We start from the raw sequence: 19,855 nt of genomic DNA, 5'->3' as shown, positions 1-19,855 counted from the left end.
TAAATTTTGAAGTAGCATACTTCACTGTTTACTGACTTTTCTTTTGCAGTTGTAAAATTATTTTGACTTTTATGAACTTTCATATCTCATGAAGCTGCATTTTTTGCATTTTATGTTTAACATATTTAAATTTTTTTCTTGTTGGATAGCTCTTTGGAGTCTGCTTATCTGAAGCCAGCCAGTGTCAACTTTTTGTAGCAATACTGGGAGAACGTTACGGATGGTGTCCACGTTCCTATAAGGTCCCAGAAGATCCAACATTTGATTGGGTTCGAAAGTATCCTAAAGGGGCTTCTGTTACAGAACTAGAAATATACTGTGCTGCACTATCTAATCCAACTGCTGCAAGAGAAAAGGCTTTCTTTTACTTCAGAGATCCTCAGCTTCAGAGGTATAATTTCCTTTATCCATTTTACTAAGATGCTAAATTTATATAACAATGATAATGAAAGAAATTCTTGTTTTGTGTGTTTGTGTTCTTCAACTTTGCATCCTGACATATCAGAACAGAGTTATTGTGTAGTAGTAGAATGATAGAGAGAGATACTGTTAATTTTTAGTGAAGTTTATCTTACCTTCTTTTTATAAAGCTTTGTGTTATTTTTTGTTAACCATTCTGATGGTTCTACCCCTGTAAAGATTTATCCTGTTCTATTCTTATTGTTCTTAGAAATTCCTGAGAGACAATTTTTCTGATTCTGAGTTATCTTTCTTGTATAACTGGCTTGAAAAATTTACTTTTGTTGACAAGTTTGATGCACATTTGAAGTATTTTGAATAATTTTAAAATTGCAAAATGACTAATAAAAACTAATTTATGATACTGTTAATTTCTGAGTATGAGATATACACACAAGTTGGTAGTTCTGATACTATTAAACTAATTAATTTGAAAAAGATGATCAAATCAGCACTAAAAGCTAACTGAATTAATACAAATCTGAAACATTCATAGTGAGAATGCACTTTTTCTATTATTTGTCCATATTATCATCATTAACTCATAATAAATATGTATTTAAAAATGTATCTTAGAACATCTGATATAGGTATTAATACTTTTACTGAAAAGCAGAGGACAATGTTTCAACCTTCCTAGATCATCTTCAGTCGAACAGTTATCAATAAAACTGTTAATACCCATACCAGTTGTTCTGAGATACATTTTTATTACAAGTGAGTTTCTCATCATCAAGAAATATGTATTTAATTTTCCAGTTATTTGAGATATTGTAAGGTGCATGAATTTAGGAACTCAATGGGTTAAAGTATCAGTGTTGTTATATCTTTATGATTATTTATTATCAGGCAGCAAAGCACCAATGTCTTTGTTGGGATGAGTCCAGTTCTCATTTTCTTTTCTTCTTTCTTCCTTTACATTAGTTATAGCTTGTAAACCATAGTGTCTACTTCCAGCCTCTATACCTAAACACTTCACTATTCCTTGAGATAACCTGTTGAATCTAAAACCTGTAGTGATCCACAATAGGTTAGTCACAGCCCAAAATATATGCAGTGATACAGATTGTTTAAAATAGCTCAATATGTATATCAATCAACAGATGGCACCACTAATCATAAATACTAATCATAAAAGAAAAAAAAAAATCCAGAAAGTAATAGTTAATGGTTTTATAGTAAAATACTTGGGAGTTCAACCACCTAACTTTTATATATGTATCCACCCTGTGAGTGGTTGAATGAATAATGCTTATTTTCCTCCCATTCCAAATGCTCCCTAGTTTATTTTTTGTTTTTTTTTTCATTCTTAGATCCCAACAATTTTAAATTAAACTCTTTTGTTGCTAATTATTATTGAACATCCCGTAACATTGTCGCTGATTTCAGATACTTTAGTTACTTCAAAATTGTTTCGTGGTGTACTTGGAATTTCTGATACTATTTACTGTAATTATTGGTCACCTTGTTTTAAAATTTATATCTCGAAATATTAATTTTTTTTATTATAGTACAGTACCAAATAATTGGAAAAAAGATTTCACAGCTGAGGATTCAATCTCTAAAGAGAAGATGGCACAGCTAAAGACAAACATCCGTAAAAGTGGTTTTGAAGTATTTGATAGGTCAGGCTTTTGTTATTTTAGCTCTAATAATGATGATAAGTTATTGTACTAATTTGAAAGCTCTTAATTTCAAGAATGATACAGGTAAATTACTTACAACAATTTAATATTTATCTTCTGTTTTATGTCTTTGATTTCATTTAAAATAATTAAAATATTATGATAAATACTGCTTTTTTTGTTATTCACAGACAAGCAGATAATATGTAACAAATTCATATCTCTGACAAGATATGCAATAAGTTTATAAGAAATAAAACCTTGTGTTGCAATTGTTATTTCCTTCTGAGATTGTATGTTTTGAGTTTTATTTTCAGTAGTGTGCAAAAGTGTTAGAACAAAGTAAAAAATTAGATTTCAGGTTACTTGCAAAGTAAAATGAAAGGTGGATCACAGTTGAAACAAGATTGCTGTGACTTTTGTACTCTGTTTTTGCTGGACATAGGTTGTTAAGCCTTTTACAATTTAGTATATGTAAGATATCAAACAAAATTTTTATAGGTTTTATATATAGAGTTAAATAAAAAAAAAAACCATAAATAACTACACTGATACCATAAAATTCCACTATAATTTATTAAATTGAGTAACAGTGATGTATTGAGATTTTAAAAATTATGAAACTTCGATTGGACTAAAGAAACAACTTACCTCTTTGAAAATTTGGAACAAAAGATTGTGATGGCCTTTTCAAAGACTAAAATGGCTGAAAAACCCACATTTGGGACACTGTAAGCTGTTGATTGGTTATTCATATGTCATGTACTGTATAAGGGACTGTTTCAAAAATTGAAAGAGTTGAACAGGGCCATTGTGTTTGATTTAATACATAAACAATATTTTAGCAAAGTAAAAAGATATGAGATTCTTATTTTATATTCTAGCTTGTCAATATTAATAATTTTATTTCTGAATTTGTATGAAATTATAGGACTTATTATTATGACATCACAAACATTTAATTTGAAACAGTGTTACATTCAACATAACATGTGATTCACTAAAATTTATATTTATATGTGTTCTTTTAATGTGAAATTTTAAATTGAGAATAACTCGTATATAATATCAAATTTGAACTATAATCTACAGTTTGATTCCAAACTTATTGACATAAATTCATAAAATAGTAGTTCAATAAAATTTTGAATGCAAGTCGACAAACACGATATGGCCTTTGAACACTGACGTACTGGGAAAGGGTTAAGTATGACAGCATTCTTTTCTTTGAAGTACAATATGTGAAAGCAGGAGAATTACTTTGGAATAATATATGATGAAATATATCAATCCATAAAGATTTGAATATTCAATGATATTTAATTACTATATGCATTGTTTCACAGAGCAAATAGCCCTCATGTAGCTTTGTGTGAAATTCAAAACATTACATTGTTTCACAGTTACCCATGTAGATGGGGTGGAGTTGTGGGTGACTTCCCTGTAGTTGCTAGTCTAGAAGAATTTGGACAGAGGGTGTTGGATAACTTGTGGAATGCAGTGGGAAAATTCTACTCACCAAAGGTGAAATAATTTTGTGTATTAACATGTTTTCTTTATTTCAGTTTATGATAGAATCTCTACAAATCTTCTTTTAATGTTTAAATAATGTATGGTAATTGTTGATGGGTAAAGTAGTTTAATCAGGGGTGACAAGAAAAACAAAATTCCTGATTAGTGTCATTTATAAAATGCTTAAAGTCAAACTTGTAGTCTCAGTTGTCATGCTTGTTTTGTAGAAAAATGCTTCGCTGGTTCAAAGGAATGGAAAAGGTAAACTATAAATGTGAAAGCAAATTTTTCATGTTTCTTCTGTCATAAAGTCTGTAATTGGTTGTTATTCTCATCTTTTGTTAATTGACAGCCAGAGCAGTTAAAGCACATCTTTTATTGTATTGAACTTATCAGATATACTATGTTGTAGTTCTGTAACATTGTTTTGGTGCAATACTGTATCAAAAAAGTGGCAAAATTTGTATGTTCATATTGGTTCAGTTGTTTGCAAAGAGAAAGATTCTCTGTAAAACTATGCTTCTGAAGTGACGTAGTTTCTGAGGACTGTGTATTTTCTTGTTTTTACTTTTGAATCATGTAGTTCAGTGTCTTTGCAAATATATAGCAGCACCTCTTTCATAAATTACGTCATTATCACATCAACCACCAGTCTGTATGTGCTAAGTTCATTCTTGGAGTAAATTATCATGCATTGGTGAAATAAAAAGAAATGGTTGAAAACATAATTAACTTTGAATGTGTTCCAAATGTAATCAGAATTTCATGAAATTGATTTTTATAATAAGGGTTCTTTGAGTGTTTTGTGAATGCTTGATTATTGTGATTTTTCTATTACTTTTTGTTTAGTTTTTAATCTTGAGTCAAATAAATTTTTTTTTTGTTGCAGGCATTCACATTTGAGCCTGTAATTAACTTGTGCTAATATAATTAACACTTTTCTGATAGAAAATTTAAACTTGTATATTAGAAACATACTTTTAACTTAGAATGTTTTAAAAATTGGTTTATTTAATGACAAGAATGTTGAAAGTCTTAATTTGATTGTAGATGATTGAATTATGTTATTTAGAACTGATTGTTTAAGTTAATTTTTGTAATTGTGCAAACATACACATTTGATTATCAAAGAGTTTTCCATTTTGATTGCTTATCATTTTGTTTTCATCTGTATGTGACCTTCACGTTCTTTAACAACAGGGGACATTGTTAATCTTACCATGTGACGTCTTGGTTGCAGTTTTATTAACACCACTATTTTCATGCCATTATAAAATTTTGTTTTATTTCATTTTGCTTTAGGATACACTAGAAGAATCAAGTGAAGATGTTATTCATGAGTGTTTTGCTGAGAGATACCTCAGGTACCCAGCTTGCTGGAAAGAAGAATTTAAACAGTGTCTTGATGAACTGAAAAGTTTTGATGGAATTTTTGTTATCTCTGGGAAGCCTGGAAGTGGAAAGACAACTTTTATGGTAAATGTTATAGTTTTTGGTTTCAGAAATATGGTTAGAGGACTTTCTTATATATTTGGATCTACCATAAAATAGATAAATTTCCTGTAAAGGTTGTGGAAATTCAACTTTTCAAATAATGTGTTTATAAGGATGTACTTTTTAGCATTATGAGGTATTTCTTTTTAAGATGTAGATAAATATGATTTTTATCTCAATTTGAATCACACACACAACTAAAAACTGTTGCTTAATTTTTAAAATAATACAGCTGTTATGAGAACCTTTTACTAAACCATACAATAAAAGATAATCCGTAAGTTTCATTTGTTTATTCATGTATTCAAGAATAAATGAACATGTAGAACAATATCATAATAGTAATGAATTTTAATTTCTAATTGTATAATCTTGGAAATATAATGCTGGTACCGATTAAAACATAAAGCAATACTTTCATAATTTAACTTCCAAATTTTGTAATAAATTATGCATTACTCACTTATGTTTTACTTGTTGTAATGCAGTTGATAGAGAATTATTTCCAGAGCATTTCTAAATAGAGTGTATTCCAGGAATTACTAACTTTCTTGCAATGAATAGGTCAAAGTGCACGACTTTTCACTGCAGTACATTTAAAATTTGATTAATTTACTTAAATAGCAACGTATACAAATAAACCTGGTATCAAAACACAGTTGATAAATCAAGTTTTAATATAATTTTTAAGTTATGTCTGTGAGGAAATATTTAAAAGTTCCTTGATTTCTCCTAGTATGAGAATGTGTGATGTTTGTTCTCTGGGTATTCCCTCTCTCTGAAGTATGGAAGTTAATATACATTACTTATTATAATATAACTATTACTAAGACAGAGTCTAATGTTCATAACCTTTAATAATATTTCTTTAGAGATTTATAAACTAGAAAAACAGAATGTCTTACCATGTTCACCTGTTGCATCCTTTCATTCTTAAATTACAGGTGATTCTCTCAGAATTGTTATATTATTTATAACTAATAGAAAGACAAAGTTTTAAACTGTTGAATGAGGTATGATGCTGTGTTATTTTCAGTATGTAATATTACTTGTATTAACTTCAGTTTGATAGTTTATCTTGTGCTTTTCAAATCAAGCAGCAAAAGGAATCAATGTAAACTCCTCTTGTCCTGGGTTGAAAACCAGTTAAACTATAGTAGTTACAGGACATTGTATGTTTTATTTGTGTTATTATTCTGTGCTGTTAAGCAAACCATTTAAGTAACAAAATTTACTTAGTGTACTAGTACTATCACTGTAAAAACAAATTTCATTTGTAACTAACAAAAAGTTAAAGATAAGTACTATTTTTATTGCTTTTCATGTAATTCTTTATTTGTGATGTAAAGGTGACTAAAATGTAAAAATTAGAAACCTGCTAGGTTAGATTAGGTAAGAAAATGGAAAAAATAAATTATTCACAAGACATGTTTGTGAACAGCTTGTGTATTATATATAATTCAGTAACATAAGCCAATTATTGTGTAGCTTGTATGGTGGGAACATCAGTTACAGTTCAAATGGCAGTAAAACAAAGAAGTTAATTATAATTAGATGTAGACTGTTACCAGCCTGAAGTTATTCAGAACAAACAATTGTATTTTTTTGTTATAATCTGCAGTTATTTGAGAGAGAAATAAAGGATAATTTGGGTTCTCTTTTATTTTGATTAAAAGGTCAGTCAAATCAACTGAGTACATGCAGAGTTTGGGTAAAGTAAATGACAGATAAAATTAAAAGTTTTACTGAAGAAAAAAAAAAGGTTTAATATTTTTTTAAAGATGGTTTTATAGGTTATGTGAATAAAAAGTATTAAGTGAAGAAAAATATTTTTAATCTTAACGTGAAAATTACTTTGCACTTGGAACAGTCAACACTAATTCCATGTACTCGTAAACAAATCTTTAGTAAAAATACTGAATTAAAAATATCTGATTTTTTGAGTACAAAAGAGCTGTAATGTGTAATGAAAACTTGCAAAATTTTGTGGAGACATGCAAAATATATTAAAAGTTATAGTATGCAAACTCTGGTATTTACACTGTCATTAAGAGGTTGGCCACATGAAAAGACCTTGTATCAAGGGTTTATTAAATTCTATTACCTTGTATAATAATGTTTCCTCTTTTTGATAGATGAACTTGAAGTAAACTTCGTCTTTTTTTCTTTTGTTACTCCAGTCACATCTCAGTAAAAAGATCAAAGGTCATCCCATCGTGACGCATTTTGTAGACACAAATACCCAGTCTGCTGCTCTGGACAACACTCTTCTGCATATTTTGAACAGCATCTGTTCCAAGCTGAATCTCACCTGTTCCCTGCCCAAAAACAAAGAGTAGGGTTCATAATGTTACTGGATGTACTTTATTTTTCTTTACTTTACTAGCACAATGTATTGTTACAGTTACCTCGTATTGGGTGTGTATATTTAAGAACCCATAAAGTTGTAACTTTGCTAGTTTTAATATTTTCATTTTTTCCAATGTTTTCATGTAAATGGGTTTCAGGTTGCTTTTAAAGCATAATAAAACAAATTATTTATATTGAGTTTAAGGTAAGTCAATTTTGCTACACATATTAAACAATGTTTGGGAATAGCTCCTGTAGGGTTTATAAATTTTGTATTATATTAATTTAGTAGTTGATTTGAGTTTGTTATGTATCAGTACAGAAACATTAAGATTGTTCTTACGAGTCTCAAACGTGCTGTGGTATGTGATTTGTTTCACACATAAAAAATAGCAGCAAGTAATATAGTAAAACACTTCTCTTGGACATTTTTATGCTATGAAAATTCCTTGTATGTCTTAATTATTCATTTCTCGTTAAAACTGTAACTTGTTCAATGCAAGCTGGGTTTATGGTGAGACACTTTTATAAATGTAAATTGTATCATTACCTATATCTCCAGCTTCAAAGGTGCAATAGTGAAATATTGAATTAATAAAGTTTATTTACAAAAATTTCTTTTTTTTTTTTTGTAAGGATTATGACATGAAACTGAGATTGGCATCACTGTATGTCATTTGTAATAACTTTTTTTTAATTATCACAGTTATGGATTTTTCAACACATTATGTCATATTTCATAACTGATATTTTTGAATACTAGCTTGCTTCATTAATATTTGTCTAAACTTGTGCTCTGTTTTATTAGAATTTAATTTTTATAAAATGTTCGTATTAATGTTCCTATACTTAATATTAAAGCTAATTTCTAAATGATGTTGTCATCACTTTTGCATTTTGAATTTTGTTGTTGTTTATACTTGGACATTAGAAGATAATTTTTTTATATTTATATCAGTACAGTTCTTAAAATATAGCTTGTGGTAAGAGAGCAAAAACTGTGCTTTTATTTTCTTTTTAAACCAAATATTACTGAGTTTGAAACTTGAATAGTTAATATTTAAGTAGTAAAATACCATGTTTTAGTTTTTAATTTTCATTAATTCTACAGCACTGTGTATTTGGTTATCTGTTAATGCTACTGTAGATAATACAGTGTAGGTGTTATTTAGGACTAGATATTGATCATATGTGTTGCTGTAATTGTTTGTTTTCTTTTACACAATTTTAATAACCAGAGAAGCACAACACCAGTTCCTGGAAATTCTACAAGAAGCAGTTTCTGTTTCTTCAAGTAAGACACTTCTAATCCTTATAGATGGTTTAGACCAATTATCAGATGAAGGACAGTCTCCAAGTTTAGACTGGCTGCCTCATGACTTACCTACTGTAAGTTGCTTTACATGTTTATTTTATTTAATGACACACCTATGAGAATATTTCATTTTAGTAGCTGCTTACACTTCTGCAAGGCATTTACATGTTCAGTAGTTTTAAACATGACAACATGCAGCCAAACTTTAATTAAAATTACTGTATCTTCATTTAATTAACTGAACTCATTACTGGCTTGATTTTAAATCTTGCTTTTAATATAAGTAGGTATCTTGTTTAGCTTTGAACTTCATTTAAATTTTTGTTAGCTTAGTGAAAGTAATACATTTATCATATATATTTGTATATGTACAACAAAACTTTTAAGTAATGACATAGAAGCAGTGCCATACACAGTAAACACCTTTTTGTTTTCTTGTATTCAAAAATACTTTTCAGTTAGGCTTCATATAAATTATTCCTTATAGATTGTGCACCTGGATTTTGAAACCTTCTTCATATAGCTATAAATAAATAACTAGCTATTTAACAGATACAAGAGGAAAATAAATAGTTTTTTTTCTTTTGGAAATTGTCCTTTATTTAATTATTTTTCTCTTAAAATCTCCAAACTCGTTAAAGTGTAAGAACTTTATTGACACCATTTAGAATTAGAACTTGTTCCTCCTTTACTTGTAATAAATAGGGATAATATTTTATAAAGTGAATTTCTGCATTAGTCAACATTGTAGGCTGTTTCACCAAATTTCTCTCACGAATTCACTTTTATACAGTAAATATAAACTACTTGAACCAGTTAATTTCTGTTAAAGGCTCAATGTGGAATCGTGGTGAATATGTCAAGTGTGAATAGGAAGGTCAATGGTTTGTGGTGCTGCACTTTGGAATAAGGAGACATGGATTATTAAAGTTACTTTTTAGTTCTATTATTCAGTTAGAATACCTGAGAGTGGATGGTGGATGCTGTTTTTCCTCTTGTACATAAGTTCAAAAGTAGGGATGGTCGGTGCAGTCAGCCTTTGTGTAGTTTTTCATGAGTATATTTTTATGCTAATGAATAAGTATTTTTATTGCATCTGAACAATATTTTCAAATAGATTGTCAAGAAAAAAGAGTTAATTTATTCAATGAAACAAGCGTGTATGATAATTTTAACAGGTATGCCATGTGAATGCATATAAAATTCTAAAATGAAAAAGTGTGTTTGGTGAAAGTTAAATAGTTTCTGATATTAATTAAAAGCAACACAAGGACTATGTACACTAGCTATCAGTTATTTTGAATTGATGGACTGGAAGAAATGCAAGAAATCAACAGCACCCATTAATCTAATAAAATGTGAGATTTGAAACCTCCTCTTAAAATGTATCTGTGATCCCAAAACAAGGAATACTGTTTTTTGGTAGTGGGGCACAAATCATGATGCTTGGAGTCATGGTTCAACACATCAACCACTAAGCCACATCCATCCATAGAAGAAAGAGAATAAGTTGTTGATAATAATTGTATTTTCTAATACAAAAAGTAGTTTCTTGACAACACTTCTGTACATAGCTAGTGCTTGCATTATCTGTTTATATTGAAACCTGTTCATAAATTTCCTATAATTTTAAAGGGACAAAAATGAGCTTATTAGCCCATCAAGGATGTCCCTTCCATCTCCCAACTATAACCAACCCTTACTATTCATGTATTCATCCAGTGTGTTATTGAACTGTATTCAAGTTTTCTGCCTCCACCACCCTTGAAAGCAGTTCATTTTGAAAACCAACCACCCTGTTTGAAAAATAATATTATCTAAACTGTGGACGACTGCTATGCTGCCAAAACTTGAACTTATGAGAGCTTGTCCTATTGTTTTCACTGGTAAACAAAACATTTTGATGGATCTGTGTTATCAATACCATAATAATCTTAAACATTCAATCAAATTACCTCGTGAGTTATCTTCTCCTCTCCAGAGAAAACAAGTTTAGAGACTGTAGTTGCTCCTCATAGGACACTCCCACCAACCTAGGTATCCTAGTGGCTTTTCTCTGAACCTTCTCCAAATCATTCAACTGGACTGTTAAAAGAATATGGCATTTTTATTATATTTTTAGGCTATTTGCTATGATAGTTAGTAGCTCAAAATTAACTATGCATATAAATTCCAAAACACATACTGTGTTGTAAAGTATGATTTTGTGATGAAGAAATCTATAATGAAATCATGTTTTTAGTTTTTCATAACATATTGAAAATATGACACATGCAACACTTTCACAACAAAGCTGTATTTTTCATACTTTGTCATGATACAGTAAGTATAAACATTATTACTTTTTCATAATTTGAACTAATGCAAGAGAAACCATCAACTATCTGCAAGCAAAACTTGTATTCCAAAACATGAGATAACATAGTACATGAAAACAGTATTTTATGAAAAGAGTACATCTCAGTAAGTAGTAAGTGATTGTAAAACAAACCGTTGTGGGTAATAAATACAAACCCTTGTTTCCATAACAACTTGAAATTGTTTATTCTACTTAAATATAACTGCAACACATAGTTTTTAGTAATTTGTGAAGTAATTATGATTCTGTCAAACAAGAAATTAATTCCAGTTGAATAATCACTTTATATGTTTTTTAAGCCATATTAACAGTAGAGATATAAGTAATAGTCTTGCAGAGAAGGAAAAAAGTGTACATACTTGAATGTGTCTTTAGAGCCTTATTTTATAACTCTCTTCAGAAACGCTCATGTAGTAACACTTATTACGTTCTATAGCTACTTCAAAGTATTTTTAATATCCCAAAAATTTATTTTTATTTCTATTTTTTTTTGCTTAGAACTTTACTTTAAAACCACATAAAATCTATATATTTAGTAAAGTATTATAACGATCTGTGTATCATCTCATTCCCTTCAGCAGTCTTGACCTGAGATGGACGATTAATCACAAGACATTTTTACCCTTCTTTATTCAACTCTGACATTACTATATTATGTTTATATGTTTACTGTATCATCCAAGAAAAAAACAATAAGTTTACTGTCTCTGGTATTGGGTAATGTAATTTTTATTTTTGTTGTTGTCATTGTTGAAAATTTTTAGATTTTTGTTTTTGTTTATAATTGTGCAAAACATAATTGATTATTAAAAAGGTCCACAATAAACATAAAATTTACATTGGAAGTAGTTACTTCGTTATTTAGATGTGTTAAAGAAACAAAAGTTGTCTTGTCTATATTAAACTTTTACTCACTACTGATGACAGGACTGGTGTTAATTTCAAGTTTTACACGAGGAACAAAATGTGCAGCAGTGCATATAAGTGTACAGTTACCTTGAGTAAATTGTTATTTACTTCAATGAGAATGAAATGGTTTCAAATTGACTGAGCTTTTGTATATGGAATCTATCCACTATCCCATTAAGTTGTTTAATATCAGTATTGTACAACTAGGAGTGCTTGTGAACTCTACGTGTATTTTAGATGCTGCAATTATCTATATGTTCAAGATTTGCCTAATAGCTTTAGTATTTTTGCAGTTTGAATTTTTAAATTTTTTCTTTAATACTAGCACTTTAATATTAATTGTAAACTAATGTAAAAAGAATTATACATACATTCATATAGATAGGTAGACAAAGAAAGTATTTGTTTGGATTATACGCATCTTTTATTTCATCGTTACTTACAAATAGGACTAATCTGTCAATAAATCTGTAAAACTCTGAAGGAAGCATTTGATATGTATTTTGTTCCTGTTAAAAACATTCAAATGTTTTGAATTTATGCTCTTTCTTATTCCAAATGTGTTTCTCTGACTTTCTTTGGCAGGGAGTGAAGATAGTCTGTAGTGTATCAGAAGATTCTTCTACATATCGCACCTTTTTAGATAGAATGAAAGCAGGTCCTTCTGTTAGGTTCATTTCACTGAAACAGCTTTGTTTGTCAGAACGTAAAAGTGTTGTTACCGTGCTACTTCAGCCACATCGTAAGTCATTGGATGAAAGCCCATTTAATAATCAAATGCTACTACTAGTTAGTAAGAGTGATGCATCACAACCTTTGTACCTTTCATTAGCTTGTGAGGAGCTCCGAGCTTTTGGAGGCTATGAAAATGTAAGTGAAATAAAAGTTTTACAGATACTCTATTTCTAGACACACAATAAAACAAACAAGATAGCTTAATTTTTTATTATTTATCCCAAAACTGAAACTTGTAAACTCTGAGAAACTTAGAGGAATACCATTTTTTCATGATGGGACAAAATTACAAGCTTACATGTGGTTAATATCACACATTTCAAAGCCAAAACAAAGATTATATAGTTCATAGTGAAACAGTTAAGAAAATACGGAGAAGTAAGTGTGTGTGTATGTACATAAAGGATGAAAATTAACATTGCAGATACGGTCATTAAGGGCATACTGTTTTCTTGTTCATGTTAATAATTAATCGTGTTAATCCTCTGAGAAGGATATGTATTTACTATTATATTTAATTTCCTAGCTTACTGCCCAGTTAAGGAGCTTGCCTCAAACATTACCATCATTGTTACAAGAAATGGTACAGAACATAGAGAAAGAACATGGTTTTCAACTGGTTCAGATGGCTTTTTTGTACTTGGCATTGACACCTTATGGTCAGAACTATAATATCTTACATGTTTTGTATAATTAGTTAGTATGTGGTTAATATGTTACATTTCTGTTCTTATTGATTGAAAGAACTTCATTATTTATGTGGAATGTTATTAATCTTGAGGTATTATTCTGGCCCATTCTGCATTTGTAAAAATTTATAGCTTATAAACAATACTATATCTGAAACATGGAAACCATTGAATAATTTTTTAACCTAACATAAATTTTCCTGGTACTTTTACAGTTTAATGTGAAATAAAAACCATTATTGACATAGTTTTTACTATGGTTTATTAAGATATGCAGGATTAACAGAAGAAGTTGTCACATTTTGTTTTAGTATATATGTTTTTTAATGTGTTGCTTTTGATAAATACAATCATTTGAATTTGATTTGTTTTGTAAAATATTACACAGTTAATTTGCACAATTATTTTATGTTGTGGTTAATATTTTTACTTGTTTTTCTTTTATGTCTCTGAATGAACATAATTTCTTTCACCAAACTTCCAGGTCTGGAAGAGAGAGACCTTCATACTCTGCTCAGCATCCAAGGCACATTACCTTCAATTGGTCAGGATGTGGATGCCTTTAAGCAGAAAATTAGTACACTGAAACCAGATGCCATGATTCCTCCTGCATTATTTTCCAAGTTGGTTTTGTCACTACATAGGTTTTTGCATCCTACAGGAGACCAGTGGTAGGTTGCATTATCAGTGATTACCAAACAATATTAAAAATGTTTTTATATTGTCTCTTCCAATATTTGTTTGAAATTTCAATCAGTGTAGGTTCCAAAGAGATACTCTTTTAAGTACATTCCAGGATAATTAACATTTCTATTTGTCAAAATATATGCTACATGTACATATTCTATGAAATTTGGTACCTTACAAAGCATAATTATTCTTTCTTTATCATGTCTCATGACTCAAAATTTGTAGATGGAAAATACCATATTAACCTAAAAAGTAGTTAGTGTGTGATACTGACTGAATTGAAGAAAGAATGACCCACTTCCACACTAAAAAGAAAATTTCTTTATTGTGTGATAGTTCTCTGTAGCTGCTATTTATTCATATGTTTAAGTCTTTCAAATGACCATATGAGCTCCTTGTACTCATTTAAAGTCTATAGGTTTAATACTTCAAACTTTCTATATAGTGGATGTATATCTTTACAAAATTTGTAAGTCTTTCAGATGACATTATAATTCTTTCACATACAAGAAAATTATTTTTAGTGAAGGTTTTAATAAACAAAAAATAGATTTACCTATGAATAAATATATATACTATTAGTTTTGAATGGTCCATATGCAAAGTAATTTTCATGTTAAGAATAAAAATACTTTTCTTCACCTCAAAAATCTCAAATTTTGTTTGTGTAATCTCTGAAACTACATAAGTACATTTCAAACGGTTTTTTTTTTCCTTTTCAATAAAATTTTATATTTTATCTGTTATTTTCTCCCCCTATTTCTATATATTTTGAATATATAATTTTGAATGTAAGACACTGAAACTTTGAGGAATGCTCAGTGAAGGATACCCACGATAAAAAGGGTAGTATAATAGAAGTGGATATTTTGATTTTTTTTGTAAACTTTCATTAGTATGTTACATTTTTATAGATTTGAAATTTTTTGTCAAATTTGTAAGTCTTTACATCATTTAAGTTGTGACAATAACTTGTGATAAGAATTTGTACATTCACTACCTCTTGTCTGTTGATACTAGATTGGTATATTGTTTATTACAGTGGAATCATAAATATTTGTGAAACTGTATGTATTAATCTAGTTTTCTATAGCAATAACCACTGCTTATATGTATATTTTAGAACTGAACTGTAAACATTAAAAAAATTATGTTTAGCTTATGTTATGAGCAAAAAAGGAATTAATCTGTTCTGATGAGTATCAAAAGTTTTATTTTAGCAGTATTTATCAATTTCTATAATACAGTATAATTTGTATATCTAGTACAACTATTAAATGATAAGGGGACCTGGCATAGCCTGGTGGTACTTTCCATCTGGCAGCATACATGCTCTCCCTTTCAGCCATTAGGAAGTTGTTATTTTACAGTCAATTTTACTGTTCATTGACAAAGAATATTCCAAAAGTTGATGGTGGGTGTCGATAAACAGTTACCTTCCCTGTGGTCTACAGCTTAGAATTACATAGTGGCATCAGAGAGTCTTAAGTAGTAGCTTTGCTATAAACAAATTTCCTAAATGAAAACATTTTAAATACATAATTTTATACATAACTAGACACTTTCTGATACCTGTTTGTTTCTAACTTACTGGTTGATGATTCTGTGCTTTTAAATGATTGCTTTCTTATGGTTTTGTGTGTTTAAAAAAAACTGCTTTCTCTGATGTTGTTCTTTGATGTAATTTGTTTTTGATGATGCATTGCTTCTAAATGATTTCTTTCTGGTGCTGCCATACTTCTGAACGATTCTACTCTCAACTTGTGTGTTTCTAAATGACTACTTTATCATGATGCTGTGTTTTTAAATGATTGTTTATTGATGGTGCTGTGTTTTTAAATGATTTTCTTCTTATGCTGCTGTATTTTCAAATGATTTCTTGCTGCTGCTGTACTGATAAGTGATTTCTTTCTGATGATGCTATGTTTCTAAATTGTTCACTGTGAAAGTTTAAATCTTGTCAGCTATGGTTGTTTTAATACTTTGGGCACAGGTAATTAATTTTGATCAATGGTCTGTTTTGTTTTTACATCAAGTGAAAGACAATTTAATGTTGATCATCATATCTTTCTGGTATGTATTCTATTACTTATTACATGTCATTATTTCTTTTAAAGAATTTTGTATTGAATGTTATCTGTTTAAAAGAGACAGATTGTAATCTAGTCTACTTGTTTTCTACTGTTAGTGGAGATGCACTACGTCTGTCTCACGTGGAAATTAAAAAAGCTTTACAAGTTCGATACCTAAACTCTCTTAGAAAACAACAGAATGTTAATCTCCATTTTATTCTAGCAGGTAAGATTTTTTCTGTGAAGGGTGATATAGATGTGGGACATTGTAGGCTTGAGCACCCACATCTTGCTCTCCTAATTTCTAATCTTATGTGAGACTAACGAAATTGAGGTTAAGACTGATAGACGGTCCTACTTCTGCGGTCATCTCTAAAACCAGGGATACATTTTATAATCCCACATTGTAGCTTGTACCCTGTTTTTTTGTGTTTTTTTTAATGCAGTATATTTTGTTTAATTTTAATGTGTTTTGATTTGGCTTAAAAATTTATGTTTATAATATAGTTAATCAGAGGATGGGATTTGCTGTTTTTAACACAGTCCTTCCTCATGATTTTGGTTACTTATTTAACTTCATTTAAATGTAATTATTTAATTTCACTATATATATTAATATATATATACACACACAGATTTAATCTACATTTGTCATTTAGATCTTACGTATGTTTAAAAGGACATGTAATAATACTGTAACATCTTTTTACTTGACGTTTGTTATTAGTATGTGACTTGTAGCTGTATATAAACTTTGCCTTCTTGTAATTTGAATGTATTTTTCATTTTTTAACAGTAATAAATATTGTGTACCAACTGTTGACAGGATTGTGTATAAATTATATCACATGTTGCTATTTTTACACTTTTTTGAACAAAAACTTGGAAATCTAGGCCATGATTAGTGAAATGAGAAATTATTTATTAATATTAGCTTTTCATGTCTTGAAAACTTTTTCTATAGTTTGTAACTGAGTGATCTTCAAATTAAGATTGTCATGTTGTAGTTATATTCATTAGTTAATTTGGCTATATATATTTGATATATTTTTTGTAGCTCTAATGCTACATAAAGCTGACCCTCAAGGCTCTAAAACCTGGACTGGTAAATGGCCAGAAGCTTTTCAGGCCCTTCCTTACCATCTAAGCAGAGGTTCTTGCACTAGATATTTATCAGAAATTCTCTGTGATCTCAGCTTTATTGAGGCTTCTTTTAGACTTGGTCAAGGAGCATGTTTGCTGGACAGTTTCAACACTTTATTTAACACTAGGATATCAACAGTAGAAATGTTCAATAGAGATGAGAATCTGAACAAAAAGGTTGAAGATTACTACCAGTTTATATCTCGAAACCTTCACATTTTGTTGAGGTTAGTAGTTTCAGTATTACTTCCGGCTGTCACTCTGATAAAAATGTAATGTTGATCATTTTATATGCTCTCCAGTGTGACTGTTGAGTAAGTATAGAAATATGCATTACTTTTAGAGATGTACAAGTACATTTTGTGTTTAACGCTCTAGTGATATTTAATTATTAAGTTCTACAACCTGTGATTTTGTCATTCTCAAACACAATAATAAATTGTTTTTTGACTACGAAGCAGGGAGGTGGGAATTGTGGTGTAAGAGATGTTATCACATTTCTCAGTCATCAAGGATATAATATTTACAGTATGCACCTCCAACTTCAAACTCATATCTGTGTTTACGGTTATAGTCCTTGTACCATTGCATGTTAATTTTAAATAAAATATGAAAGGTGTTTTGTCCTACTGTTTAAGAAAAATTGTAAAGATGGCAAATTGTTTCTGAAAACTCAATATTCCATTACTTCCATTTCTTGGATACTTATCATGTTTGTGTTGTTTTTTATTAGAAAAAGCATTATATGTATGATATGACTTTTTTCTTTTTGATCTTATGTTTACAGAGGAATCTCAAGCATAAGTATCATTGGTGCTACTAATTTAGTCTTCTGAATTATTTAGCTGACAAACTGCTTAAAATATTCTAAAATATATCTGAAGCTTAACCTATCATTTGATTTACCAGTTGTCACTAATTTATATCAATTATGGGGGATTCTAACCCTCATCATTACCCCTTTTGATTTGTCCTTGTCCAGTAAATTTCAAGAAATGTGTGTATTTTGAAGTTCACTGACTTCCATCTAAGATTATTTTAGTAAGAGCCATAGGATATCAGGAGGTTTTAGCAGAAAATCTATTGTAGTGTGAGTCTGAATTCTCTGATCTCAACTAAATTTAAAGAAAAGAGTGGATGCATAATGAAACATATTGAAATGACCTCTACTGAATATTGAAACAAAGTAATCAAATTAAAAGTATATTTTGTGACACCTTTAAAGCAAAGATTTCAGATAAAAAAAGCATTAAATAAAAAACAAAATGATCTAGTCTATCTTAACTCTTATTGTGCAGGTAAGGGGCTCAAATCCCATTGCCAGATATGTTCATCCTGTTATAATTTAATATTCCATGGCAGTATTTAATTAAAATAGCCCAAGAGATAATGGGTAGTGCTGACTATCTGTCTTTAATATAGTCTGTCATTTTGCAAATGGGGAAGAATAGTGCAGATAATCCTGAAGCAAATTTGAAAGTACATTGAACAAAAAAAACAACATAAAATCTAAAACCAAAGCTGTTTCTAAAGAAATTAAATTGTTTTGTACGTGAAATGATAATACTACTGTTCTAATGATGCAAGCGCTACCTACTTAATATGTAGGACACACAAGCATCCCTGCCTACTGCACACACAGTGTGATTTCTGTATGTACCAGACTACTTATAATGAAATCAGAAATATCAATTACAAAGACTTTATTACATATATAATTGCACAAAAGCCTCTTGGAGAAGAGTCTTATGTTAGAAACATCAAACCGTAAAACCATGTGTTGTCAAAAAACTAGTTTAAAATAATGTTTTTAGAATATTTGTAATTGCTGTTGTAACGTTATTAATGTTGTACAGTTAATAACAAAAGAACAGCTATATAATGTTGGGAAAATTTTTACATTTGAATATTTCATTATTTATATATAACTTAACAACAATGGCTGTTAAGCTTGGTTTTGTTATATAAAGCAACTATTAAGTAGTAAATTGTTACACTGACAAGAACTGTGATATATATGTGTGTGTGTGTGTGTATATATTATATATTAAGATATGTATTTGTTTTTGGTGTTGAAAGGTACCACAGTTTGGTACGACAACAGGCCCTGAACGAACCATTCTCATCATCCGTATATATTGAAGCAATACAAAATACATCTGCTTGTGCCATCCACTGGTTAACAAGACCTCAGTGTCATGGACCTCTTAGGTTGACATTATCTGAATTCAGAGAGGTACATGGTTGATACTTCTGTGCATTTAAGCTTATTTCTATGTCTTGCCATTAATACTTTAAGATGGTGATGGAAATATTGCTTTTAAGGCTTTTTCCTCACAGAGTCATATTTTATGGGAATAAATGTGACATATAAAGTTGTAAATCAGGTAAAGAAGATGAGAAACTAAGTGGCCTTGTTAACATATAATTGACATTTTAACTTGGTGAAATTCACACATGTGCATTGATATGCCTTTTGGAATAGTATAATAATGTATCTGATC

At 29.5% G+C, this 19,855-nt stretch overlaps 1 protein-coding gene across 1 annotated transcript in view; it reads left to right on the top strand.

Moving 5' to 3' along the window:
• Window positions 1-19,855, top strand: part of LOC143236514 (telomerase protein component 1-like) — a 79,309-nt gene that overhangs the window by 32,446 nt on the left and 27,008 nt on the right. Inside the window, exons 21-32 of the mRNA XM_076474815.1 lie at window positions 150-391; window positions 1,971-2,084; window positions 3,488-3,608; window positions 4,899-5,072; window positions 7,271-7,425; window positions 8,678-8,828; window positions 12,608-12,892; window positions 13,284-13,416; window positions 13,931-14,117; window positions 16,325-16,434; window positions 17,266-17,578; window positions 19,431-19,587. Of these exons, the coding sequence (XP_076330930.1) occupies window positions 150-391; window positions 1,971-2,084; window positions 3,488-3,608; window positions 4,899-5,072; window positions 7,271-7,425; window positions 8,678-8,828; window positions 12,608-12,892; window positions 13,284-13,416; window positions 13,931-14,117; window positions 16,325-16,434; window positions 17,266-17,578; window positions 19,431-19,587 (2,142 nt within the window). The remainder of the gene's footprint in view (window positions 1-149; window positions 392-1,970; window positions 2,085-3,487; window positions 3,609-4,898; window positions 5,073-7,270; window positions 7,426-8,677; window positions 8,829-12,607; window positions 12,893-13,283; window positions 13,417-13,930; window positions 14,118-16,324; window positions 16,435-17,265; window positions 17,579-19,430; window positions 19,588-19,855) is intronic.

The sequence above is a fragment of the Tachypleus tridentatus genome, chromosome 13 (assembly GCF_004210375.1).
Source record: "Tachypleus tridentatus isolate NWPU-2018 chromosome 13, ASM421037v1, whole genome shotgun sequence".
NCBI classification, from domain to species: domain Eukaryota; kingdom Metazoa; phylum Arthropoda; class Merostomata; order Xiphosura; family Limulidae; genus Tachypleus; species Tachypleus tridentatus.
The sequence above is the reverse complement of the archived record's forward strand: the minus strand, read 5'-3'. Positions and strand labels throughout refer to the sequence as shown.